The following is a 27608-nucleotide window of genomic DNA, read 5'->3' on the forward strand; positions in this document are numbered from 1 at the left end:
GTTCCCAGGCTGGGAGTTATTAGAGAGCGGGTATAGGGTATGCGTTGTGTTATTTAAGGGACCACTTTGACTACCAGTGGGTTTCAAATGCCACCTTTTGAAGAAGTAATATTGTACATTGGGCTATAGCAGGGGTGCGCAAAATACGGCCCACGGGCTGGATTTGGCCCATCTAACATTTCTGTCTGGTCTCCTCTTCCCCCAGCGATCTCAGTCCAGGCTGCTAAAAGTCCCTCTGTGCAGCGGAGCGCTCAGGCAGGCTGCCTACCTGCTGTAGCCCCACACCACTCCTGGAAGTGGCTGGCTGCTGCTGACATATCTCTGCACGTCCCTGGTGGGCGGGGAGGCGGCTCCCTGCATGGCCCCTGCCCCCAGCACCATCCTCAAAGCTTCCATTGGCCAGAAAACAGCCAATGGGAGCTGTGGGGGGTGGTGCTTGCGAGCGTGGGCGACACACGGAGACCCGCTGTCTCCCTCCCCCCAAGGGGCACGCAGAGATGTGCCAGCAGCAGCCGGCCGCAGCTGCTTCTGGGAGTGGCATGGGGCCATGGCATGCAGGCAGCCTGCCTGAATCTTGCTCTGCTGCCGGCCAGGAGCCGCCTGCGGTAAGCGCCTCCCAGCCAGAGCCTGCAACTTGCACCTCCTTCTGCACCCCTGCCCCAGGTCAGAACCCCCTCCTGCACCCAAACTTCCTCCCAGACACTGCACCTCCTCCTGCACCCCAATCCCCTGCCCCAGCCTTGAGCCCCCTCCTGCACCAAACTCCCAGAACTCACACCCCTCACCCTCTCCATCACCCCAACACTCTGTACCAGCCCAGAGCTCCCTCCTGCACCCAAACTCCCTCCCAGATCCCGCACCCTCTCCATTAATATAGTAGAAATGTGCAGCCTGTGACGACTTACCAAAATTCGTGGCGTGGCCCTCGTGCAAAAATTATTGCCCACCCCTGGGCTATAGTATATAGTATAAGTAGGCCAGGAGGATCATTGGAGGTCTGTGGAGATTATCCTCTTTTGGGGTAGTGAGAAAAATTTGTTCAGCTAAACAAAAATGTTTTAAGAATTAAAACAATTATGTTAGTTTTTTTTTTATGTGCTACCTAAACACTCTACAGACAGTTTTTAGGATGTTATAAAACTACTTGAGGAAAAAATCACTAACTGACTTATTTTTTACAGCCATCTTTTGGTTATCATATTACATCTCCAGAGAAAAGGCAACCTGTAGCTTTGTTAAGGCAGTCTGATGCATCAAGAGGCAACTCTGAGCAAGAGAGTTCACAAATTTCTGATACGTTTTTTCCAGGTACTATAAAATGGGTAAAATAGCAGGATCAATTTGTGAATTGTTAGCTATATGTGAATATTCCTAACCACTAAAATTAGAATTTGTGAAGACTATTATGAATAAACTCTCAAAGGGGGCAATCACTGAAATATTTTTTACCAGTAGTTATTTTCTCTTCTAAAATTAAAGAACACAAAATCTTTATAAGGATTGCATAAGGTCCTAATGCCAGAGAGCAACTTGAATTGTTCTGGCCATCTCCACATCTTTCAGGAACACTGGAAAATTGCAGGAAATTACATTTTCAAGTCTTGCAGATCACTTTGGGACACTTAACACTTATTTAGCCTGTTACTAGTTAAATACTATTTACACTACATCATCTACATGTCTACTCTTGTACAAGAATTCAAACTAGGTCCCTACCTGGAGAGACAGTAGACATTGGGTGGGCAAGGAAAGGGTGAGAGTCATAACCTAGAACTTTCAGTAATTTGTTTTATTCATTTTTTTTTGAAGTGGTGGGAAGAACAAGCTTTTGCTTGTGAGTAGAGGGTAAATGTTATTAGGGTGGAACATTTCTGTGACCTTAGTCTGGATATCCCCCTGAAAGGAAAAAAATCCCCATAGTTCACTTATCAAATAAAATAGATAATTGTTGCCTGGGGAGCGGAGAGGGGAGTCAAGCATCCTCAGGTTCCTTCCTCATTGCAGAATTAAGGTCCCAGAGACCTACGCTTTTATAGCTCAGGGGAGGAAAAGCCTCCAGAATCTTAGAGAAGTTTCATACCTTCTTCCTTGTCAGGGTGCAGCACTCAAACTTCCTCTTAATACTTCCCTCTCCAGCCCCTTTCCCCAGGAGCAGCACAATGTCAGCCAAAAACATGTCTCCTCTCAGGAAGACAATACCCTTTTGGAATCACGCCATAAAGGTGAGGAACCCAATAAACAACACACCCGCACTCTCCGAAATTGCTTGAGAAAATGACCAGGAGAATCATAGTAGCTATTGAAATAATCAGGAAGGTGAATCAAAAACTCAGGCATGGCAGCGCTGTTCTGTAAACACGTGGCTTAAGTTCAAGTGGTGTTCCCTTTGTGAAACAGCACTTACAGGCTCTACAATGGGTGAATTATGCCCTGCCTGTTCCCTGCCAGCCAACACTGGTACAGGGCTCAGTTGGACTGGTATGTTGGGGCCCCATCTTTGCCTGAAGAACTGCAATTTCAACACAAAAAAGGTGTTCCCAGACTGGATCAAGTTCTTGCTTCAAGTTCTACAGGTACAGTGTAGAGAACTAGGAGGAGGACTTGAACTCCCTCTTTTTTGTATCCTTTATGTGAACTGTCTTGAAAGTTAATCTTCTCTGCCCAGGACTTTATTTCCAGTGTCACAGAAAAGTTTTGACTCGCTATTTCCTGCTTTTGGAAGGGATATAAATACTTAAGCCTCAATTATAAGCCAACCTCCAGTGGGAGATAGGAGACTTCCTCTGTGAGTATTGTAATTTCTCATTCTGTGATTTCTTGCACCTTCTACTGATGCAGATGGTACTGATCACTGTCAGACAGACCAATGGACTTGATGGACCACTGGCCATGGGTTTTGCTTTTATTTTAATTTTTTAAGTGAGATTGATGTGTTGAAATTAACTAAAATGATGTATACTATGAATCTGAGCCTCAGTGACTTTTCAGGAGTTAGTGAAGCAGGTTGTGCCTTCTCTTTTTCCTCCTTCCTTCTTGATGGCAGGAGAGGAACATACATGCCTTCTCTATCAAAGGACTTTTGAGTCAGATGTCAACACTTTCTTAAACACCAATATAGAAAATGATTGAAGCCCCAACTGGCTACTGCTCAGAAGGCTCTTCAACCACAGGAAAAGCAGCTAAAAATCGCACTCTTTTCAAATGCAAGGCCTAAAACCAACCTACCTTTTCTCCTGGACAGTAGCAGGATTTTTAGTATGCTTTCATGGCTATACTTCTAGGTGAAAGGAACATCAGGAAGATCTGACCAGACAAAGCTCATGGGACATTAATAGCTTTAACTTGAATGTCATTTTTAATTCTCCCATTGTCATGGTTTCAGTACCTCCAGTCTTGCTTCCAGTTCTACCAGATGATTTTGCTCTTACAAGCAATTTTTTCTATGCATTGATCTGAAACCACTGTAGTGGCATGCACAGTGATTTGAGTTTAGGCTTTGAGTCACTTTAGGAAGTTCAAGATAATTCTTTTGCAGAGTTAAAAGCCTTCAACAAAAAAAATCTTGAAGTACAAGTTTTTATTGCAAATGTTTTGTTGGTTTCCATAGTTCCTTTCATCTGGGGTTTTACTTAGTTTGGTTGTCTTTCAATGCTGTTTCAAGCACGTCCGAATATTGGCTGTTCAGTCGGAGCTGTACCAGTCTCTCTCAGTGCATAATTCTTTACTACTCCTTCTGTGAAGAGAGATTTTTGAATTATCTCTTTTTTTGTGAACCAGCACCTTTCTGGGACACAGACTTGGAAACTAAGCAACTGCCTTTGAGCTGTTAGCTAATAAAAGGGTTCTCCTACACTTTTAAAAAAACTGTATTTTTAGAACAGAGGTTTGAGAAGGAATTTGAAGGTAGATAATGTAGCTTTGTGTATAGGATGTGCCTCCCAAGTGTGTGGGGTAGCATGGGAGAAAGCACTAAGTTAGGAAAATGATCTTTGTTGCAGCATTCTGAATGGATATGAGATGGGTAAGATTAGATTTTTCATGTTCATGGAGAAGGGCATTGCAGTGATCAAGATGCAAGATAAGAATTTGGATTAGAGCTTTTTAGCTGTGGAGCTAGGAAAGCCCATGTCTAAAGGATTTTACTCAGAATTGGCAAGATACAGACAGGACACAGGACCTAGAGAGAAGTCAGTTGAAGATGGCAATGTCTGAGTAATAGGCAGGATGATGGTGTCCACAATGATCAAAAAAGGAGGTAATAGGGAGGGCTTTGGGGACAAGATTAGGAGCTGAGTTTTATTCATGTTGAGCTTAAGCTGACCGCTAGGAATCCATGAGGAGATGTCTGAGAGACAGGCCAAGAATTGATATTGTGCAGAAGGCGACAGATCTGAAGCAGTGAGGTAGATCAGTGAATTGTCCACACAGAAATGGTAATTGAACTTGTGGTTGCAAATATTACTCAAAGGTAAGGTGTAGAGGGAGAAGAGAAGGTGACCAAGGACAGAGCCCTGTGAAACCTCCACAGAAAGCTGGAGCATGAGGAGGGTCATCCAAAACACATGCTAAGGAGTTATTGAAGAGAGGGAGAACCAGGACAGGACAAAGATTTCAAGAAGAGTATGATCAGTAGTATTGAAGACCACTGAAAGGTCAGTGAGGATGAAGAACTGGTTCTGAGCTTTAGCTAGGAAGAGGTCATTAGTAATTTTTGGCAAGTGGTTTCTGTGGAGTGCAGGAGGTGGAGGCTGGGTTGGAAAAGGTCTAGGATGGAACTGAAGGAGAGCAAGCAGCTCCAGACAGTGATTGTAGACTGTGTGTTCAATGCGCTTGGATATCAAAGGAAGATGTGGTAGTAGTTGGAGAGGCAAGTGGAGTTCAAGGTGGGTTTTTAAGATGGGAGAGACTAGACCATGCCTTTATTATGAGGGGAAAGAGCCAGAGGAAAACAAGAGCTTAAGGAGAAGAATAAGAGAGGGGGATGAGAGTAGGCACAAGGGAGATCAAGAGATGAGGCGGGGTCACTGCAGCAAGTGAAGGGGTTAGGGTAGAAGAGCAGACTGACTTCTGCATCCGTGATGGGAGAAGAGAGAGTTGTAGGAGGAGAAGGGAAGGCAGTCTGAGGGAAGGGGCGATGTTTTGTCAGTTTTCTTTTGGAAGATACGCGTGAGATCCTGTTAGGAGAGAGTGCAAGCAGGAGGAGTAGAGGATCTGAGGAGGGAGTCAAAAGGTGGCTGGTTGTGCTGTTTCTCAAGGTACCCAAGAGTGATTCACTTTGTTGCCACCTGCCTACAGTGTGAGGTGTTGCCTCCCTAACATAACCGGAGTGTCAGCCACTCAAGCACTCTCCTCTGGGCTATATCAGCCCTGGCTTTACCCTGCAGATTAACAATAGATGCACCCTTGTGAACACTACTTTAGTGTCCCCCTGTGATATTCAGCCCCAATCACTGGATAGCCACAGAAATCCCAGATCTTCCATTCCCAAAGGAGCCATGCATCCCAATTTTACCTTAGTCCAGTGCTGCTGTGTCTCTAACACCACTTGAGTTCAATTATAGTAAAACAAAAGGACAGTTATTTGAGAGAGAATAGAGATTCAAGTGGAAGCAAGTGTGAAACAGTTATGTACAAATCAAAATCATAAAACTAGAGCCTATACTTTATTAACAGTTACCTTTCTTATCTAATAAAGTAGATTCCTTTTGCAATGTTTGCTAGCTCAAAGGAGCTAGGAGCGCTGCTTCTTTCATGAAGCACCCTGGCTTTAGCAAGATACCTTCTCAGTGAGTGGATCCAGGGGTCTTTCTTCACTCTACGATATACTGAATCAGTGTTCTGTCTTCATTCACAGACAGGGCAATCCCCTTGCTGTCATATCACTTCCATGTCATTTTCACTTCCGAGTGGTTTTGATGTTTATGGTTTGTCTTTGATGGTCTTCCATTGACTTTTCTGGGTTGGTGAAAAGGTAAACAATTGAACAACACATTACGTAATCAGCTAGCCAGGGAGGCTCAACTCCCTCCTACCTGAATGGGCGCTCAACAAGACACCTTATTCCCTGGTGACTTACTTTCACTCCAAGATCATAGGGCATAACTTTCAACATAGTTACATTATTCCTTAAATATTACCTGTATATACATCTCACAATGATGTGTATCAGTAAGTTACAAGACTTCAGTAGAGAACTCACATGTTGCCCTTTATGGATGAATACCGTGAAAATGGTCTTTTGGGTGTAGTGAGTTTGGCAGGTCTGAGATAGAAGTTACTTCTAAAGAACAGTGAACACTTTGCCAGTTGGCACCAATGGGCCTCTGTGCCAGACTGGTGTATTCTGTGATGAGATTCAATTAAATTGGAGAAATAGAGTTGTTTGGCAAGGAAGATAGCAGAACTGAGGGAAAAGAGAACAAATTTGTAGTGCAAGTCAGCCGAATTTTGGGATGCTCTGCAGTGTGAGAGCAGGATCATAGGAAGATGATGGGAGTGAGCTGGGATTGGCAGGTTTGCATCTTGTGTTGGGGGAGAGGGACAAGAGTCAAGAGTGGAGGAGTGAAGCATGCAGAGACTCAACAATCCTGTTAAGGGAGGAGAGAGCTGAGAGCAGACACAAGGAAGTAATCAATACTGGTGGATGGGAAATCATGGAAAGGCTGAGTGACAGGTTGTGTGGAGGGGTTGGGGCTGATGAGCAATGCTGAACGAGACCAAGTGATGGTCAGAGTAAATTCTGTAGCAGAGAGCACAGTGGTTGGTGAAGAACCAGCCTTCTTAGTGAGTATGAGAATTGAATGAGGAGTGCAGGTCAAATGGAGAGTTGAGGGTGAGGAAGTGAGTAGCTAAAGGGTCGAATGGAAGTTGGTGTTCCTGAGGGTTACTGTGGGAGATTGACACCTGGCTCTCTTTTCCTATCCAATCAGAGGAAGGATGATGTGGAAAAGTCGGATGGATGGTAGATGAGAGCAACATGGAGTGTGAGAGGAGAGAAAAGTTGTCCTTTTTCAAAAGAGGAGAGAGAATGAGAAGGGAAAGGAGTAGGGGGGGAGGTGTTGGTTTTGGATTGGAAGTGGTGGGAATGAAGAGAAGCCCACCACACTCTGATCTGGGGGAAGGGTGGGGGGAAATGTGTGATGCTTCCCGGGAGTATCTAGGGTTGTGAGGCATCTCGCCACAAGCAACACAACCCCCTAGGTCTATGTAGGCTGTGCGCTTGGTCGCGCACTCTCTCTCTCTTCAGGTTAGTGATACGCACACTCCAACCACCAAGCTCTCCAAGGTCTCCCTAGAGTGTCTGGCCCCTATTCCACGGGATACTCTCAATATTTACCGATTCACTGCTCCCAAAGAAGCAGTAAAAGCTTACAAGTTACACCTCAGATTGCAGCTCCACTAAACACAGAACACTTTGATATGTTTGTAGTGAAAACAAATAAGCATATTAATGAAGTATAGAGATTCCGGTAATGGTAAGTAGAAGTATTGGAAACAGATGGTTACATGTAAAATGAAATCACTCTCATTCTAGTGCCTAGACTTTTAGACATGAGAGTATCTTGTTAATTAAGTATTGCTCACCAGTGCTTTCTAGCCAGGCAGGCTGTGATATCCCTTGTTTTATGAAACAAAGCATAGAATCAGAAGTGTAGGACTGGAAGGGACCTCAGCAGGTCATCTAGTCTGACTCCCTGCACTCAAAGTAGGACTACATAATAACTAGACCATTCCTGACAGGTGTTTGTCTAACCTGTTCTTAAAAAAAACCCAGTGACGGAGATTCTACAACCTCCCTAGGCAATTTGTTCCACTTCTTAACTACTCTTACAGTTAGGAAGCTTTTCCTAATGTCCAACCTAACCCTTGCTGCTGCAATTTAAGACCATTGCTTCTTGTTCTGTCTTCAGAGGTTAATAAGAACTATTTTTCACCCTCCTCCTTGTAACAACCTTTTATATACTTGAAAACTGTTATCGTGTCCTTAGTCTTCTCTTCTCCAGACTAAACAAATCCAATTTTTTTCAATCTTTCCTCATATGTCATGTTTTTTAGACCTTTAATTATTTTTGTTGCTCTCCTCTGGGCTCTGTCCAATTTTTCCACATCTTTCCTGAATTGTGGCACCCAAAGCTGGACACAATACTCCAGTTGAAGCTTTGTCAGCACAGAGTAGAGTGAAAGAATTACTTCTTGTGTCTTGCTTACAACACTCCTGTTAATACATCCCAGAATGATATTCGCTTTTTTTCCAACAGTTGACTCATATTTAGCTTGTGGTCCAATATGACCCCCCAGATCCCTTTCTGCAGTACTCCTTTGTAGGCAGTCATTTCCCATTTTGTATGTGTGCAATGGATTGTTCCTTCCTAAGTGGAGTACTTTGCATTTGTCCTTAGTAAATTTCATCCTATTTACTTCAGATCATTTCTTCCATTTGTCCAGATTATTTTGAATTTTAATGCTATCCTCCAAAGCACTTGAAACCACTCCCCGCTTGGTATTGTCCGCAGACTTTATAAGTGTACTCTCTATGCAATTATTTGAATCATTAAGATATTGAACAGAACCAGGACTGATCCCAGTGGGGCTGCACTTGATATGTCCTCCTAGCTTGAGTGTGAACCACTGATAACTACTCTCTGGAAAGGGTTTTCCAACCAGTTATGCACCCACTTTTATAGTAGCTCCATCTAGGCTATATTTCCCTAGTTTGTTTATGAGAAGGTCATGCAAGGCAGTATCAAAAGCCTTACTGAAGTCAAGATCTATCTCATCTACCGCTTCCCCGCCATCCAAAAGGCTTGTTACCTTGTCAAAAAAAGCTAGTAGAGTTGGTTTGACATTTTTTTCGTGATAAATCAATGTTGACTGTTACTTATCTTCTTAGTTTCTAGGTGTTTGCAAACTGATTGCTTGATTATTTGCTCCATTATCTTTCTGGGTACTGAAGTTAAGATGACTGGTCTGTAATTCCCTGGGTTGCCCTTATTCCCCTTATGATAGATGGGCACTGTATTTGCCCTCTTCCAGTCTTCTGGAATCTCTTCTGTATTCCATGAGTTTTTGAAGATAATTGCTAATGGCTCAGATATCTCCTCAGTCAGCTCCTTGAGTATACTAGGATGTATTTCATCAAGCCTTGCTGACTTGAAGACATCTAACTTGTCTAGGTCATTTTTAACTTGTTTTCCTTATTTTAGCCTCAGATCCTACCTCATTTTCACTTGCATTCAGTAGGTTAGATGTCCAGTCATTACTAACCTTTTGGTGAAAACTGAAACAAAAGTCATTTAGCATTTCTGCCATTTCCACATTTTCTGTTATTGTTTCCCCTTCCCATTGAGTAAATGGCCTGCCCTGTCCTTGGTTTTCTTCTTGCTGTTTCCAGAATGTTTTCTTGTTACCCTTTGTCTTTAGCAAGTTTAATCTCATTTTTTGCCTTGGCCTTTCTAATTTTGTCCCTACATGCTTGTGGTGTTTGTTTATATTCATCGTTCGTAATTCGATCTAGTTTCCACTTTCTGTTTGACTTTCTTTTGAGTTTCAGATTGAAGATCTCCTGGTTAAGCCAGGGTGGTCTCTTGCCATACTTCCTATCTTTCGTACACAGTGGGATAGTTTGCTTTTGTGCTGTTAATAATGTCTCTTTAAAAAACTGCCAGATCTCTCGAGCTGTTTTTCTCCTTAGACTTGCTTCTCATGGGATCTTACCAGCTCCCCGAGTTTGCTGAAGTCTGCCTTCTTGAAATCCATTATCTGTATTGTTCTGTTTTCCTTCCTACCGTTCCTTAGAATCATGAACTCTCTCATTTCATGATCACTTTGACCCAAGCTGCCTTCCACTTTCAAATTCTCAACCAGTTCCTCCTATTTGTCAAAATCAAATCTAAAACAGCCTCCTCACCTAATTGCTTTCTACATCTTCTGAAATAAAAAAAATTATTTCCAGTGCATTCCAAGAACTTGTTGGATCATCTGTGTCCTGCTGTCAGCTTGTTTCCTAGGTGAAGGAAGCTGTGTTTCCTTGTATTCCCTGATAGAGCAGACCAATCCTTTTGATCTTAGCCATAAAGGGGATACCCGTGTGCTGATTATTTTCCTATAGGTTTCCTTGTAGATTTTGCAATCTTATGCCTGGTATCTGGCTTGGTATGCAAATAGGCGTCTATTTTATGTCATACAATACACACGTGACCAGAGAGATAACTGCAAGAGAAGTGTAGAGGGATGGGTGTGAAGCTAGGAATGGTGGCACCGGAGGGGTAGAAGTTGTAGTGGAAATGGGTGTGGCAGGGGGAGAGGATGGGGATGGAGAGAAGGCCTTGGTTGGGACAAATGGCTCCAAAGGTGAGGAGAAGGCAGAAGAGGAGGGTGGATGTAGGCTCTGGATTAATGCTGGTGGGACAAAGGGTTGATGCTATGTGGGGGAGTGGCAGATGGGTGAGAGGAAAAAATAAATTTGATAAATGCTGTGGAAGTAATGCTTTTGTAGCCCCCCTCAGGAAGCTGGTGTTAGTTGCCTTTCCCTTCTGAGGAGGAGGAAAAGTGAGCAGCAGAGTTCTGCCCTGGTACATTGTAGCAGGGGGGACCCAGGAGCTGATCATCTCATCAGGTGCTTTTGCAGCCCTCCCTCCCCCACCCCCCCATGAAGCTGGAGTTCGTAAAAAGGGCTGTTGCCCCAACAGGCCTCACTGTTTGGATTTGCAAAGGAAGACATAAGGTCCTGATGATCACTGCTTTCAGCAGAACTTGAGGGGTGGGGTGGGTACATCCCAAGAAAATGGGTATTTAAACAATCTGTTTATCAGTAACTACTTCTTATCCTTTTTTTTTCTCTGTTTTTATAGAAGTCATAAAAGTGCACACAAGGGAATATCCAGACTCTGTGTCAGCCACGTTCACTGTTGATGAAATGGAGACTACAGCAGGAATAAATAAAAGCATAAATACGCAAACTGCTACTGAAAATAAAATAGAGGTATCTCCATGTATTTATAATATAAAAGTATAGGGAAAACTCATAATTCATCTGAGCTGTGACTATTAATTAAAATTAATAAGATATCAAATGTGAGCTTTCACAATGAGCCATTGCTTTTTTTTCCTTTTGTAAAGTAGATCATGTCAAATGGGCAGTACAGCATGGGGAGAAGGTGGCCAACCCTCTGTGGAGAAAGAAGTGGTGCGGGACTATTTAGAAAAACTGGACGTGCACAAGTCCATGGGGCCGGATGCGCTGCATCCGAGGGTGCTAAAGGAGTTGGCGGGTGAGATTGCAGAGCCATTAGCCATTATTTTTGAAAACTCATGGCGATCGGGGGAGGTCCCAGATGACTGGAAAAAGGCTAATGTAGTGCCCATCTTTAAAAAAGGGAAGAAGGAGGATCTGGGGAACTACAGGCCAGTCAGCCTCACCTCAGTCCCTGGAAAAATCATGGAGCAGGTCCTCAAGGAATCAATTATGAAACATTTAGAGGAGAGGAAAGTGATCAGGAACAGTCAGCATGGATTCACGAAGGGGAAGTCGTGCCTGACTAACCTAATTGCCTTCTATGATGAGATAGATGGCTCTGTGGTTGAGGGGAAAGCAGTGGATGTGTTATTTCTTGACTTTAGCAAAGCTTTTGATACTGTCTCCCACAGTATTCTTGCCACCAAGTTAAAGAAGTATGGGCTGGATGAATGGACTGTAAGGTGGATAGAAAGCTGGCTAGATCGTCGGGCTCAACGGGTAGTGATCAATGGCTCCATGTCTAGTTGGCAGCCGGTTTCAAGTGGAGTGCCCCAAGGGTCGGTCCTGGGGCCGGTTTTGTTTAATATCTTTATTAATGATCTGGAGGATGGTGTGGACTGCACTCTCAGCAAGTTTGCAGATGACACTAAACTAGGAGGCGTGGTAGATACACTAGAGGGTAGGGATCGGATACAGAGGGACCTAGACAAATTAGAGGATTGGGCAGAAAAAAACCTGATGAGGTTCAACAAGGACAAGTGCAGAGTCCTGCACTTAGGACGGAAGAATCCCATGCACTGCTACAGACTAGGGACCGAATGGCTAGGTAGCAGTTCTGCTGAAAAGGACCTAGGGGTCACAGTGGACGAGAAGCTGGATATGAGTCAACAGTGTGCTCTTGTTGCCAAGAAGGCTAACGGCATTTTGGGCTGTATAAGTAGGGGCATTGCCAGCAGATCGAGGAACGTGATCGTTCCCCTTTATTCGACATTGGTGAGGCCTCATCTGGAATACTGTGTCCAGTTTTGGTCCCCACACTACAAGAAGGATGTGGAAAAATTGGAAAGAGTCCAGCGGAGGGCAACAAAAATGATTAGGGGTCTGGAGCACATGACTTATGAGGAGAGGCTGAGAGAACTGGGATTGTTTAGTCTCCAGAAGAGAAGAATGAGGGGGGATTTGATAGCAGCCTTCAACTACCTGAAGGGGGGTTCCAAAGAGGATGGAGCTCGGCTGTTCTCAGTGGTGGCAGATGACAGAACAAGGAGCAATGGTCTCAAGTTGCAGTGGGGGAGGTCCAGGTTGGATATCAGGAAAAACTATTTCACTAGGAGGGTGGTGAAACACTGGAATGCGTTACCTAGGGAGGTGGTGGAGTCTCCTTCCTTGGAGGTTTTTAAGGCCCGGCTTGACAAAGCCCTGGCTGGGATGATTTAGCTGGGAATTGGTCCTGCTTTGAGCAGGGGGTTGGACTAGATGACCTCTTGAGGTCCCTTCCAACTCTGATATTCTATGATTCTATGCTTATCTGTTCTAGAGCAGTAACAATCTCTAGCTCTGTTCAGGATCCTTTCACACAAGAAGCTGCCTCTTGATCACCATCTTATTTTTCTCCCCTCTCCCACTCCCCAACTGTCTGTGAGGCTTCTTAGTATGTTGACTCACTGCTGTCTACCTGTGGTGGATGGGGAAACGGTCTTTAGTCTCCGCTATCTAGAGCTTGAGTTTTAAAATTAAAAGGCATGTCTTGCCTCAAACACATTTTCTAAAGAACTTTGATCATTAACAGCTCAGCAAAGCTGTTTTGGCATTTAGCAGTGCAAAACCAAAATAAGTTTGATCTTGAAAATAGCTAATTTTGAATTTGTTAATCTCAGGGCTCTTACCTTTTAATCTGGTGAGGCAAGATCTATCCCCCCGTACGTAGAAACGGTCACCTGGTGGAATTAATGTATAAGGAATTGAATCACCCTGTTGGCAGTTTACCTTCCGAGAGTTCAGAATGTGTTGGTGGACACTTTCAGTAGGCATTTCACTATTGATTATGAGTGGAAGCTGCATGATTTGGTAGTGAGTAGTGTCTTTGCTCAGTAGGGACCTCCCTTCTGGGTTCTAGTAGTCTCCCAAATGAACAACATCTACTGTTTCAGGGGAGCTGTAGGTCTAGGTCTATACTCTCAAGGCAATGCTCTCCTTCCCTGGTCAGGACAGCTGAAATAGGCCTCTCTTCCCTTATTGCTTCTACTGTGAGTCCTATAGAAATTTGACAGAACAGGGACAAGTCATCCTCATCGTCCCCAATTGTCCCTGACAATTTTGGTTTCCAAATCTCCTTTTAATATTATTTCATCTTTCAATCAGCATCTAGTCCTTTTGCAATCTCTTGATGGAGGGGGAAGGCAGGATCAAGCATCCTGACCCTAAAACACTTAATCTTATGGCTTGGTTTTTGAATGGGTATCAACCCTAGAATATTCCTACTCTGAAGCTGTATTAAGGTAAAAAGATTCTAATGGGAAATGCTATTCAGCCGAGTGGAAGTGGGCACAGCTGAAACATGTATCTCCTGAGTCAGCAGATATTAACCTCACTTTGTGCTATCTTCTTTCTCTCAAGATGACTGGGCTGTCCTTCAGTTCTGTACAAGTCCACCTGGCAACAATCAGTGTGTGCCACCCACCATATGGTGCTATGGAATTTCACCTAGTCAAGTAAGGGGTTGTCACCGACTGCCCTGTAACGATTGGTGTTTCTGTGCTATGCAGATTTGGCTCCAAGCCCTGACACCAGCAGCCTGCTAACCATAGGTGACCTCGCTTTGGCTTCCATCAGGCTTTTTGTTCCTTGCAGAGTGACACCACTAGTCCTTCCAGTCCCGAGTCTCCCCAAAATTATCTCCCCGTCAGTGTCCAGTCCTTCACTGGACCCTCACAGAAGTTATCCAGTTTGCTGCTTCCAAAGAGAGACAATTCATTATGCATCCATTCCTGTTAATTTGGGTGAAGACCCACAATTTGGTTTAATACACAGCACTGAGATGGCTTTGTAGTAAAAGAAAAATAAGTTTATTAACAAAGAACATAGGTTTAAGTGATTACAAGGAAGAGTGAAAGAGGGAGGAAAGGTTACAAGTAAATCAAACATGCTTTCTAGTGACTAAATCTTAATTCTAACAATTTCCAATACTTGCCTAAGCAGTTTCCTTACTTACATTATCAGCATCCTTCCTGCTCTAGACCAGGGGACCCAATTTTCATTGATTTGAAGGATGCTGCACCCTGTATCCCCTCAGTGATGGATAACAAAATGGCTTTTTGCCTCTGCTGGTATCTTCCCAGTTCATTGACCCTGTTTCAAGAGATAAGGCTGCTTCCTGGGGGTGCAGTCTCCATCCCCCATTGATATTAAGTGGTCATCTTCCCCCACTTGCTTACCTGATGGCTTTGTTGACCTTGCATGTAAATGTGCTTTTCATAGTCTCTGGTCACACTTCGCTTAATTTATATTGGAGACGGTCAAACCTGCAAAACAGTCTTTTGTCTAGGATAGGCTAGGCTTAGGCATTGTCTATCAAACACATTTTAGGAACATATTTCCAGCAGACAGCTATAATTCTTTATACACCACCCATATATACATAACACAATATTAATAATGACCAGCATATTACCAGTTTGCATATGAAACATTACATGACATCTTTTTAGATACAGATTATGACAGCAGTGAGTTGGGGCAATGAGTGCATCAGGCCTGCTGCAAGTTATGGTGTGGTGTGCCCTTTGCTAGTTGGCAAAGGGGCTCCCCGGGTCACATACTTATCAATGAAAGTTGCAGTCCTTGTGGCCATCACCTCAGCCTGAAGTGTAGATGAGCTTGGAACCCTAATGATGGATTCACCATACATTCCATTCCATTAGGACAAAGTCTCATTAAGGCTAAATCTGAATTTAACCCCCAAGGTACTTTCGGAGTTCCGTTTAAACCAGTCAGTCCACTTACCTGTGTCTTTTCTAAAACCACATTCATCTGAAGAGGAGAAGAGACTTTCATTTCCTCCTCCAATATGTAATGAGCATTGGCTTTTTATCTACAAAGGTAGGAACCAATCAGAAAATCACCTAGACCAGAGGTGGGCAAACTACGGCCCGCGGGCCACATCCGGCCCGCGGGATCGTCCTGCCTGGCCCCTGAGCTCCTGGCTGATCAGCTAGCCCCCGGCCCCTCCCCTACTGTCGCTCCCTCTCACCCGCAGCCACGCTCATGCAGGGCAGTGTGGCAGTGTGTTTGGCTCTGGCCAGGAGGCACGGCTTCAGACATGCTGCTCTGAGCCGCATGGTAAGGGGGCTGGGGCCGGGGGTTAGCTATGGGGCAGGGGATTCTGGGGGGCAATCAAGGGACAGGGAGCAGGGGGCGGTTGGATGAGGCAGAGGTTTGGGGGGGGCAGGGGATAAGGAACGGGGGATTGGGGGGGGACGGGGTCCCGGGAGGCCTGTTAGGGGATGGGTGTGTGGCTAGGGGTCGGGGGGGGCAGGGGATGGGGGGGTGGGGCTTGATGGGGGGGGCAGTTAAGGGTGGGGGTCCCAGGAAGGGGCGGTCAGGGGACAAGGAACCGGGCGGGTTGGATGGGTCAGGGGTTCTGAGGGGGGCAGTCAGGGGGCGGGAAATGGGAGGGGGCGGATAGGGGGCAGGGGCCAGGCTGTTGGGGGAGCACAGCCTTCCTTACTCGGCCCTCCATACAGTTTCACACCCTGATGTGGCCCTTGGGCCCATCCCGACCTAGACTGTTTTGTGCCATAGCAGAATGACTCTGAGGTCAAGCTGTATCTTTCCAGAGGCTCTTTAAATGGATCTCTGGCAATTTCCTACTTTGCTACTAGCTATAACAACTTTCTTCCCCTTATCCAGTAAGGGCTCATTCTGCAAATGCAGAAGCAACATCACGGGTATTGCTTCAGGCTGTAGCTTTACTTGATGTTTTCAAGGCAGCTACTTGGAGTTTCATTCACACTTTCACAAGACATTATGCTCTAGTACAGGACTTCTCTACTGACTCATCTTTTGGGACAGCGGTCTGTCAAAAAGTTTTGCTGTCTGCATCCTGCCACCCTCTCCTACTTTAGTACTGCTTCAGCCACCCACAGTGTAACTATACATAGGAAACAACACTCAAAGAAGAGGAAGTTACTTACCTTATAGTAACTGGAGATTCTTTGAGATGTGTGGTCCTAGTCTGTATTCCACTACCCACTCTCCTTCCCCTCTGCCTCCAGTCATTCCTGAATTCGCTGTAGAAAAGGGACTGGAGAGGCAGTTGATCTACTCTGCCCTTTATACTTTCTGTTTGAGGCATGAGGAGAGCAAGGGTGCACCTGTGGGCCAATGGACACTGCTTGTAAGAATTCTCCAATTCCATGGACATGAAGTGAATATGTACGTGCAGTGGAAAACAGACAGTGACCACCCATTTCCCAAGAACCTCCAGTTACTATAAGTAACTTTTCCTCAGGCAGGAAAAGAAGTATAAAGAAGCCTGCTGGTGAGTAGTATGTTTTCAGAAATTGGCTTCAGTTAGGGCTCTTTATCCAGAGATTCTCTCTCTTTATCATGTCTGAAGCCTCTCCCCTCTTTCTTGTAAACTGGCATGTTTCTGTCCCAGTCTCCATTATCTTAGTCCTGGTTTCTTAAGTTGAATTGATAGGAGGCATGGAGAGGACTTTTTTTTAACTGTGATAGGCTCCCAGGATGCCTTCTGTACTAATTCTTATGAAACTTGCCAGCTTGTTGCTTTCATTAGATCTTTTCTAGACATTTTCTGAAACTCTTGTGAAGTATGGATCTAACTTCTTATGGTACTCTTTTTATAAGCAAACTAAATAATGTTTGTTCCTTATAAGATATTCCAAGGCATTTACAAGTCACTCACAAAATTTATAACACTCCTGTAGGCAGACATGTCAAACCCACAGAAAAAACGCAGAAATTGGGCTTGTTTTTGGTTTAATTGGCTTGTTGGCTAGTTTTTGGTTTGTAGCTTGTTTGGCTTGCAGATTGTTGCTGCTTTTTTTATCAACTCCCAGCAAGGTGAGTGGGGAGGGGGCACAAGCAGGGACAAGGGTGGGGGGGGGAAGAGAATTGGGCCCACCACAGTCCCAGACTGCACACCAGGGGGATCTAGTCAGTGTTGGGCTTTTTAGGGATTGGCTTGTTTTGGCCTTATTTTGAAATGGAATTAACTTGATTTTTGGCTTATTGTGAAAGTCATGGTGCTTATTTACCGTGTGAAAGTTGGTGACTGTGCCTGTAGGAGGCTAAGGCTGAATTACAAAGTTATTTTTAAGTAAAATTTGGGTTAAGCTTGTATTTAACTTTATTTCATTTTAGGAAAGACTTGATAAAAACAAATCTGAAGACAAGCTGCCTGATTTCACAGACCCTATCCTGAGCATAAGCACAATTGCTTCAGCTATTGCTAATGCATCTGCTAGTGCTGATCCTTCTCAATTAGCTGCTATGATAATGGCTCTTTCAAATAAAAGTAGAGAGAAACCCTTTCTTCCTGAAGCTGATAAATATACAGACCTCTCCTTCATCAATCAGCTTTTATCCAGCAAAAAAGAAAAGCATAATGCTTTCAATATGGAGAAATATCTTAAAAAGACTGAAGAGGCTGGGCATGAAAGTGAGCCTGAAAACTTTACAAGATCTGATGTATCTGTCCATGACCTTATTTGGGATAGTTCTTTACCATATAAACATAAAAGTCAAGATACTCAGGCAGCAGACTTGCTAAATAGTAATCTTCTTATGAAGCAAGGAGGAGAGAAATGGCTTCTGGACTATACGGAAAGCTTTTATGAAGAAAATGGCACCCAGGATTCCTCTTGTGCATCTAACTTTCCTGAGAATAGAAAGAAAACTGTAAACAGGGCTAACCATTCAGAAAAATCATCTGATTTGATAACTGGTAAACAACCACAGCCAAAGAGAACTAGCCTCACTTTAAATGTACTAGATACAGAAAAGACATCCAGTGAAAATGAGAGACAAGGATTTTTGAGTGTGCCTGCAACAAAAAAGGAGATGGTGTGTATAGGCAAGTGTGCTTCATTAAAGCAATTTGCTAGCCAAACAAATAGCCTCACAAACTCGCATATTAACGATTCCAATGAAAATAAAGAAACAACTCATCAGGTGATGAACAAAATTGTTCCTAGATCAAGTAATGACTCAGTGAAGAGAGCAACTACAGAAAGCACCGTGTCAACCAACAGCTTAAAACTTGTCCAGCAGTCTAGTATTCCGTTACCTACAAGTCCTACCAAAGCAAAATCTACACAGAAATTGAGCAAAGATGAAAAGAGACAAGATGGAAAAATGCAAAAAGGAATCAAGGAGGCTAGTGCTACTTGCAATAATTTTGTAAAACACGTGACTTTTGAAAAGCCTTCTGTGACTTCCCCAAAAAATATTGGTAAGTAGATGTATTGTCTCGATCCATTTCCTATATGGCCTGTTTTGAAAACAGTCTTGTTACTTTCATTGTGCTTAAAGAGATTATTCTGTTAACAGATCAGAAACCCACATCTTCTGAATGTGACTTACAGTCTTTAGAGGATGAACAATATAGCTTCAGACCCTCAACTTCACCACTAATTCATTCTTCTCCCAGCGAAGCTTCTGGAACAACTCTTTCAGGGTAAACTTTTTTGATGGGGGAGTGAGGAACTAACATTTCCGTATACCCCTATTTATGCTGTATTTTGAAATGTCTACCTGAAAAGGTAATGCCAGAACTCAATTTATTGTAGGATCTTGTTTCAGTAATGCATGACTCTAGTGTCCTTTAGTTATAAGAATCGGTAGTTTTTTTTTTTTCAAATATGCAAGTGACAGGAGCCTTGAGCAATAATTGGCTTTCTGTATTTCCCTGCTGGTTTGAGCAGAAGATCTCCGCTTTAGATATCAACTTTTAATTGTTTTGTGGCATTGAGATGAATGTGGCAGTTCACACTTCTCACAGGTATTTTTTTCCAGGGTAACTCAAGCAGACATCACTGGATTGGTTGCAATTTGTGGGCTTTTAAAGTTTTATTTGCAACCATAAGGGCTGGAAGCTTTCTGTCTGTCTTTCTTTCACAGCTCAGGTTCTAAAAATTGCAAAATTTAATTGGGATTGTAGGCCTGGACCTGTAATACTGATGTTTAATTTGGCCCTGGTCAATATAGTTCTAAATTAATATACTAAGCCATAGCTAATGATGATAAATGGAACATGGCCCCCTCAACAAAACAAATATGATAACCTTACCCTAATTTTCATGTTTTCAGTTACTGTTAAACAGTAACTTTTGTTTAGAATTAAAACGTTAATGCTATATTGTACATGCTGTTAATTTTCAGAATTTTGGGGCATGCAGTTTTTTCCAGAAGTTAATACACAATTTTGGATGAATAATCTTTTATGCCCCTTATGTATTACAAGATGTGAAATATATAGCTTTGGGGTATCTTGATAAATAATAGTATGATGATATTATTGGTGACTCCTTTATATAAAAGCTTTCATAGTTGCCCCTCCCTTGAACTCTGGAAAGGTGTTCTCCATGCAGAAAATGTACGTTTTAGATGTTAAGTAAAAGGAGATGTTGGATGCTCTTTGGGAAAAATATCTACTTCTGTTGATCTGGATGTTAAGGAATGCCATATGGTGTTAAACATAATGCAAGAAATACAGACCTGCTTATAGTGAAGGCTTCTTTGTGCCATAGCAGTTTACTTTTTAGTTTTAGATTCTTAAACCATTTCCATAACCATAGTATCAGTGTGTCCAAGCTTCAGTTTTATGGCTCAAGATGTGCCCTTGGCAACCCAAATGTAGATCCTATTGAAACTGGGGAATTGTGCATACATATCCAAGGGCAGAATTGTGACTGGTACACAAATCATAAGAAACAGAAGTTTTATTATTCAGAATCCTAGTGTTGACTTGGGTATCTTTTGGTGGTTGACCTATCCAGTTATTTTTCAACAGTAAATAGTCTACAGATTGAATTGAACAAAGCAGCTAATTCAGATAATTAAATACCTAAAAAGTGGTTTCTGACATTTAAATTTTGATTTTGGGGGGATGAGGTGGGAACGTAGAAGTCAATATTGATATACTTTGCATTTCCTCCTCAGATCTGAAGCTGATTCTCCTTGCACAGCACCTTATTTTCAGAGTTCTGCCTGCAATGACAGCACCTTAATTCAGTCAGTATGTTCAAGTCCTAGCATGAGTCGACTGACATATGTCTCTGCAACTGACAATACTCTTAAGAATATAGCCATCATACCTAGTGCAGCGAGACGTGAGGTAAGATAGTCTTGATCTGTAGTTTAACCATGTATGAACAAGTATTTTTTTTAATTCATTAAATTCTCTTTGAAATACTAAACATTTTTATGAATTACCTACAGTTTAACTTTTGACAGGGGGCTTTAAAATATAACTTGAATAAAAAGTTTGTGGCAATCTTTATTTAAGTGAATAGTTGTCACCTTTTACTGAATCAATTTGTCTTTAAAATTGACTTGTTGAAAGAGAGTTGCCCTTTTTTGCCTCTACATTCATTAAAGGAAGTATGAGGCTTTTCCAGTTTGTTTTTTTTACACTGGGGAAATATCAGGGCTTGACTTATCTGTTGGGTGCCCTTCTGAGAGTGGAAAACATGAGATAAGAGCACAAAAGACTAAAACCTGAGCAGATAAATGCGGAAGGTATTTTAGTTATTCTCTGAAATTGTTCTTTGAGTGATTGCTCGTGTATTCCATAATAGGTGTGCGTGTTCGCCACATGCACCGGTGCCGGAAGTTTTTTTCCCCTAGCAGTACCCATAGGAGAGCGTCCCTAGCGACCCCTGGAGTGGTGCCTCCATGGTGCAGTATAAGGGGTGCTGTGCGCTCCCCCCACCCTCAGTTCCTTCTTGCCGCTTGTGCTTCGGAACTGCTTTGCTCCAGCTTGTCTGCAGCTTTCCTTCACAACACTTGTTCATTCAGTGTAGTACCACCAGTAGTTGAAGTAGTTGGTGTAACTTAGTTTAGTTTAGTGCGCCTAGGCCGGGCATGCCCCATGCCCTGGGTTTTAAGTCATGTGACACTTGTAGGCGACCGATGCCAGTGAGTGATCCACACACGACTGTTTACGCCGTCTGGGCGAAACCTATCTCAGCGATCGCTGGAAGATTTGCAGGTCTTTCAAGACTCAGACCAAGAGAGAGAGATATTCATCTCTGGGCTATCCTGATGGAGTCGGTGTTGACCCTGACTCTGGTGCGCCGCTCTGAGTCAGTACTGGGTACCGCGGTGTCAGTGCGCGGTGATCCCTTGGTGCTGTCTACCAGTTGGCACCGCTCCCCGTCCGCGGGGCACTCCAAAAAGGCTAAGAAGAGGCCTTTGCTGCCGGAGCAAGATCGGGGGAGAGACTAGATCCAAGTTGGGCAGTCCTCAGTCCCCATCAGCCTCCAGTCCTCCGACTCAGGTTGAGCGGAGTAGCCTGGCCCATTCGGAGCAGGCTTCCCTGGATGTCCTCCACACTGGAGGCCCAGCAAGCGGCCCGGGATGTTATGTCCATGCTGGTACCAGGGGCACCGCTAACACTGGTTCCAGAGTTCAGAGGCAAGCCACTGCTGGGATCTCCGCAGTTGCCCCAGCTTGGTACCATTCGTGGTTGAGGGAATCTTCCTGATGCCGTTTGCTGCTCATCGACCCTCCCATGCTTAGTCCATGCCGGTCATTGTCGACCCTCACCAGGTGTCTGGTTGGGTTCCGACTGACGGGCTCCAGGCACTGCTCCGACTCGAGGAGCGGGCACTGTTGAGACAGATGACACTGAAGGGCTTTGTCTCCGAGGGGCTACCGTAGCTGTCGCAACACGAACGTCAACGCCATTCCCGTTGGTCGCCTCGCTCCTGGATCCCGCCATGGCACCGCTGGTTCAGTTCTGGGTGTCGATTGCCGGTGCCTCGCAGTTGCGGATCTGCCCGCTGGAGCCGATCACGGAGCAGCTGCTACCGGCAGTACCGTTCCTCCACGTCTGGTTCATGGTCTCGTGGTTGGTACCGTTCCCGACACCGCCGCTCCTCCCGGTCCAGGGACAGTGGCAGGTCGTACACCAGCCCGGCCTCCCTTCATAGTCATCGATTGATGGGACAGGCCAGTCAGGCTGAACAGCCTGCTCCCCCGGTGCCACAGCAGGTGCAATGGCACTGGGCTCTGTGGCCGGCACAGTGGTACCAATGTGCCCCGTGGCCCCCAACTCAGCCCCTGGTGGGGGCTCGCCGTTGGCCTCCCTGTCCCAGCCTCCGAGAATGGAGTCGGTGGAACGTGCATCTTCAATGCCGTGCCTGAAGGGCGACCAAGTGGTGAGTCCTCTGGTATCTGTAGACACGCAAAGTACCGCGCCTGCCTCATCACCCTCCCCTGATGAGGCGATTACGGTCCCTCCTCCTAAAGCCCACCAGGAACTATTGGAAAGGTTGGCATCAAGCCTCAGCCTTCAGGCTGAGGAGGTGGAGGAGCCCTCGGAATCCCTCTTCAACATCCTATCCGCCTCGGTGCCGGGCAGGGTGGCTCTTCCACTCCAAGAAGGGGTGGCAAAAATTTCAAATGCTTTATGGCAAACCCCAGCTTCCTTGCCCCCCATCTCTAAGAGGGCTGAACGGAAGTACTTTGTGCCTGCCAAAGGACATGAATACTTGTACACCTACCCTGCCCCCAACTCCCTGGTAGTAGAGTTGGTCAATCACAGGGAACGGTAGGGCCAACCAGCCCCTACTCCGAAAAATAAAGACTCAAGGAGGCTGCACTAATTTGGGGGAGAGGTTTATTCATCCTCGAGTTTCCAGTTAAGGATGGTGAAGCATCAGGCTCTCCTGGGTCAGTATAAGTTCAATTTATGGGGCTCTCTTCCCAAATTCAAGAACTCCCTCCAGGACCGTGACAAGAAGGAGTTCAAAGCTCTGGTGGAGGAGGGTACAGCAGCTGCCAGGGCAAGCCTGCAGGCAGCATCAGATGTGGCAGATATGGCTGCATGGTCCATGGCTCTGTGGTGTCCATGAGGAGGATGTAGTGGCTCCTGCTGTCTAGACTGTCCAGTGAGGTGCAGAACTCCTTGCAGGACCTGCCGTTTGATGGCAAGGCTCAGTTTGCGGAACAAATAGACATAAAGCTGCCCGGCCTGAAAAATTCCTGCACTATGCTTAAGACGCTTGGCCTCCATGTTCCCGCTCCGGCTAGACCTAAGTTTAAGCCGCAGCAGACTCCCACTCAGGCCACCCACTCTAAATATGAACCCCCTTGTAAAAAAGTCACGGGATTATAAGAAACGCCCGCAAAAGCAGTCACAGTCTGCCCACCAATGGCAAACAGGTGGGGAAGCGACGGTTTTGACGGGACGCCCGGGGGTGACTTACCAGTTCACATCAGGGATCCACCCACAATAAAGCTTCCCTTCTCCAACCGGTTGTGTGCTTTTCTCCTGGAGTGGTCGCGATGGGTCCTCAACACCATCTCCTGGGGTTACACTCTCCAGTTTACCTCTACCCCGCCCAACCACCCTCTCACAAGGCCCTGCTTGAGCAGGAGGTGGAGCAGCTCCTTGGCTGAGGAGCGGTGGAAGTGGTGCCAGCGGAGTTTAAACACAAGGGGTACTATTTCTGCTATTTCCTTATCCCGAAGGCCAAAGGGGGATCAGGCCCATCCTGGACCTGCGAGGTCTGAACCAGTACATGGTAAAGTTCAAGTTCTTCTTCGAGTGCTTGCTCATATCCATTCCATTAGGTGTGTGCGCGCCGCGTGCACGATCGTCGGAAGATTTTCTACCCTAGCAACACCGGCGGGTCGGCTGTGGAGCCCCCTAGAGTGGCGCCTTCATGGCGCTGAATATATACCCCAGCCGACCCGGCGCCCCCTCAGTTCCTTCTTACCGCCCCTGACGGTCGTTGGAACTGTGGAGCGCTGCTTAGCTGTTCTCCACTCTCCCTAGCTTAGTTTGTTGTATCACAGTTATAGTTATAGTTATAGTGTTTATAGTTAAATAGTTAAATAGTTTAAAAGTTGTTCTAATTGTTCTAAGTAGTTCAGGGGATTAAGGGGGTCGTCTCCCCCTTTCTCCCCCGGCCGCGGGGCCGGGCTCATGCCCAACGCTCCCGGCTTCAAGCAGTGCGCCTCCTGCGCTAAGCCTATGCCCACGAGCGACCCGCACGACTCCTGTCTGAAGTGCCTGGGAGAGTCCCATCAAACAGACAAGTGCAAGATCTGTAAGGCCTTCAGACCAAGGACCAAGAAGGAGCGGGACTTTCGGCTCCGGCAACTCCTGATGGAGGCGGCACTTAGTCCGGACGCTCCATCTACAAGTCAGGCCCCGGCACCTAGCACCTCGGTGCGCAGTGCCCCGGCGGCACCGGCTATGACGACCACACGAGTGGCGTCAGACAAGCCTCCCCGGCACCGGACCTCGTCGGCACCGCAAGCAGTGCCTCGGCGCCGGTCATTATCCCCGGGGCATAAAAAAGCCCATAAGACGGGGACATCCGTGCCGAAGACGCCGGCTCCCCCAGTGCCGGGGGTAGAGCCGCGTCCGCCGGTGGAGCACCGGAAACAGGTGCCTCCAGCACCGTCGACTCCGGCGCCGAGGCCGTTGAGTCCGGTGCAGATAGCGTCTCCACCGAGACCGGCGGTGATACAGTGCCTCCCGTCGACTCCAGAGACCTTCGCGGCGGCGAGAGACTTAATAGCTCTCACGGAGCCGGCACCGCCTCAACCACCGGCACCGACTGCACCGTTGACTCGCCCGGTCCAGTCGAGGGGGAAACCTGCCTTGATGCGCCCTCCATCGCAAGGGCTGGAACCTCGGCACCGATCCAGGTCCCGAAGCAGGTCCCCACGCCGCTCGCAGTCCCGGCACCGAATATCGCCTCGGCACCGGTCGTACTCGCGGCCAAGATCTTCTTCGCGGCACCGCTCTACGTCTCGGCACCGCTATGATCGTCGGCACCGATCAACGTCGAGACGTAGTTCTCGGCACCGCTACGGTCGACGCTCGACGTCGAGAGGCCGTTCCCGGCACCGGGCATACTCCAGGTCCTCGTCGAGGTCCAGATCCGACTCCCGGCACCAACGAGGTCATCGGCACCGGTCGCGGTCCCGGCACCGATCGCCGGCACCGCGTAGAGATAGATCATCTCCGGACCGGCACCGTGCGGCACCGCAGCCAATGGGAATCGTCTCGACGCTCTCGGCACCGCCGTGGCCATCGAGATCGGTGTCCCACTCCTCGGAGGACCTCTCGAGATCGGCATACCCCCCCTCAGGGGCAAGCCGAGGAACAGGACTTGGGCCATTGGCAGGAGATGGCAGAGGACCATTCTCATGGCCCATCTCACTGGTCGTTTTGGACCCCGTGGGCGTACCATCAGGCGCAAGGGGCTCCAATTGCTTCGACCTCTCGCTCCGGTCACTCCATCAGAGGGGCCCCGGAGTCCACCATTTCTCGGCCTCCGCCAGGGGGCATGGAGGCTTCTGGGTCCGGACCACCTGACGCCCTGGACCCAGGCACAGGTGATGCTCCAGCCCAGGAACAGGGAGACCAGGACCAGCCCTTGGATCCTGTTCCACCGGAGGCATCTTCCTCTTCTTCTCCGGATGAGGCAGTGGCGGGCACATCGTGCACAGGCCCACCTCCAATAGATCTTCGGGCTCACCAGGATTTTCTGCGCAGGATGGCCCGTAACATGGACCTGCAGGCGGAGGAGATAGTGGAGGTGCACGACCCGATCGTGAATATCCTTGGAGCGGATGCCCCATCGAGGGTGGCGTTACCCCTGATCCGCACGATTCAAACGAATGCGGATACGATATGGCAAACTCCTGCCTCTATCCCACCCACAGCGAGAGGGGTGGAAAGGAAATACTTTGTCCCGTCTAAGGACTACGGGTACTTGTATACCCACCCCCAACCGTGTTCACTGGTGGTGGAATCAGTGAACGCACGAGAGCGCCACGGCCAGCAGGCTGCAGCGCCTAAATCAAAAGAGGCTAAGCGGCTCGATTTGTTTGGCCGTAAGGTTTACTCAGCCGGAGGGCTGCAACTTAGAGCGGCGAACCAACAGGCGCTACTGAGCCGCTACAATTTTAACTCCTGGAACTCTATGGGGAAGTTTAAGGAGTTGATTCCCCAGGAGTCCAGGGAAGAGTTTGGAGCCATGGTAGAGGAGGGCAAGAAGGTGGCTCGGACCTCCTTGCAGGCCTCCTTGGACATAGCAGACTCAGCTGCGAGGACCCTGGCTTCGGGTATCGCTATGCGCAGGATCTCCTGGCTTCAGGTTTCGGGTTTGCCTCCGGAGCTGCAGCAAACCCTACAGGATCTGCCCTTTGAGGGACATGGATTGTTCTCAGACAAGACGGACTCTCGCCTGCAGAGCCTCAAGGACTCGAGAACAATCATGCGCTCCCTGGGGATGCATGTTGTGGGCCCTCAGCGCAGACCATTTAGGCCGCAGCCTCAGCGCTTCTACCCCCCCCCCCCCCGCCTCGTCAGAGACAAGACTCGGCCCGGAGGCGAGGGCGAGGTGGTAGGAGAAGATGGGCTGGCCCTCAACCCGGTCAGAACCAGGGGCCACCAAGACCACCTTCAGGTCCTAGACAGAACTTTTGAAGGTGCGGTCGAGGACGGCGCCCCAGTCATCCCCCAGGATCCAGCCCCCTCCTTTCAGGATCGTCTCTCCCACTTCCACCGCGCTTGGTCCCTTATAACTTTGGACTGTTGGGTCCTCCGCACGGTGGAGAGGGGATACGCTATCCAGTTTTCTTCTATCCCCCCCTCCCACCCCCCTTCCCCGTCCCTCTTCAGGGACCCTTCTCACGAGCAACTTCTTATACAGGAGGTTTCTACGCTCCTGGCCATGGGGGCCATAGAGGAGGTTCCGATAGAGTTAAGGGGCAGGGGATTTTATTCCCGTTACTTCCTGATCCCCAAGTCCAAAGGAGGTCTGCGGCCCATCTTGGACTTGCGCGGACTCAACAAATTCGTAGTAAAGTTGAAGTTCCGCATGGTCTCTTTGGGGGCCATTATCCCTTCCCTCGATCCTGGAGACTGGTTCGCCGCCCTCGACATGAAAGACGCATACTTTCACATCTCAATTTACCCACCTCACAGACGCTTCCTGCGATTCGTGGTAAACGCGGTGCACTACCAATTTGCAGTCCTTCCCTTCGGCCTATCCTCGGCCCCAAGAGTGTTCACGAAATGTATGGCTGTCGTGGCAGCGTACCTTCGTCGGCAAGGGATACAGGTGTTCCCGTACCTAGACGACTGGCTGGTACGCGGTCG

The 27608-nt window shown here is 46.8% G+C and overlaps 1 protein-coding gene across 1 annotated transcript in view; it reads left to right on the forward strand.

Moving 5' to 3' along the window:
* CEP192 (centrosomal protein 192) overlaps positions 1-27608 on the forward strand; it is a 203445-nt gene that overhangs the window by 77168 nt on the left and 98669 nt on the right. Inside the window, exons 26-30 of the mRNA XM_054017577.1 lie at positions 1182-1308; positions 10851-10981; positions 17621-18710; positions 18809-18935; positions 20420-20594. Of these exons, the coding sequence (XP_053873552.1) occupies positions 1182-1308; positions 10851-10981; positions 17621-18710; positions 18809-18935; positions 20420-20594 (1650 nt within the window). The remainder of the gene's footprint in view (positions 1-1181; positions 1309-10850; positions 10982-17620; positions 18711-18808; positions 18936-20419; positions 20595-27608) is intronic.

The sequence above is a fragment of the Malaclemys terrapin genome, chromosome 2 (genome assembly GCF_027887155.1).
Source record: "Malaclemys terrapin pileata isolate rMalTer1 chromosome 2, rMalTer1.hap1, whole genome shotgun sequence".
Taxonomy (NCBI): Eukaryota; Metazoa; Chordata; order Testudines; family Emydidae; genus Malaclemys; species Malaclemys terrapin.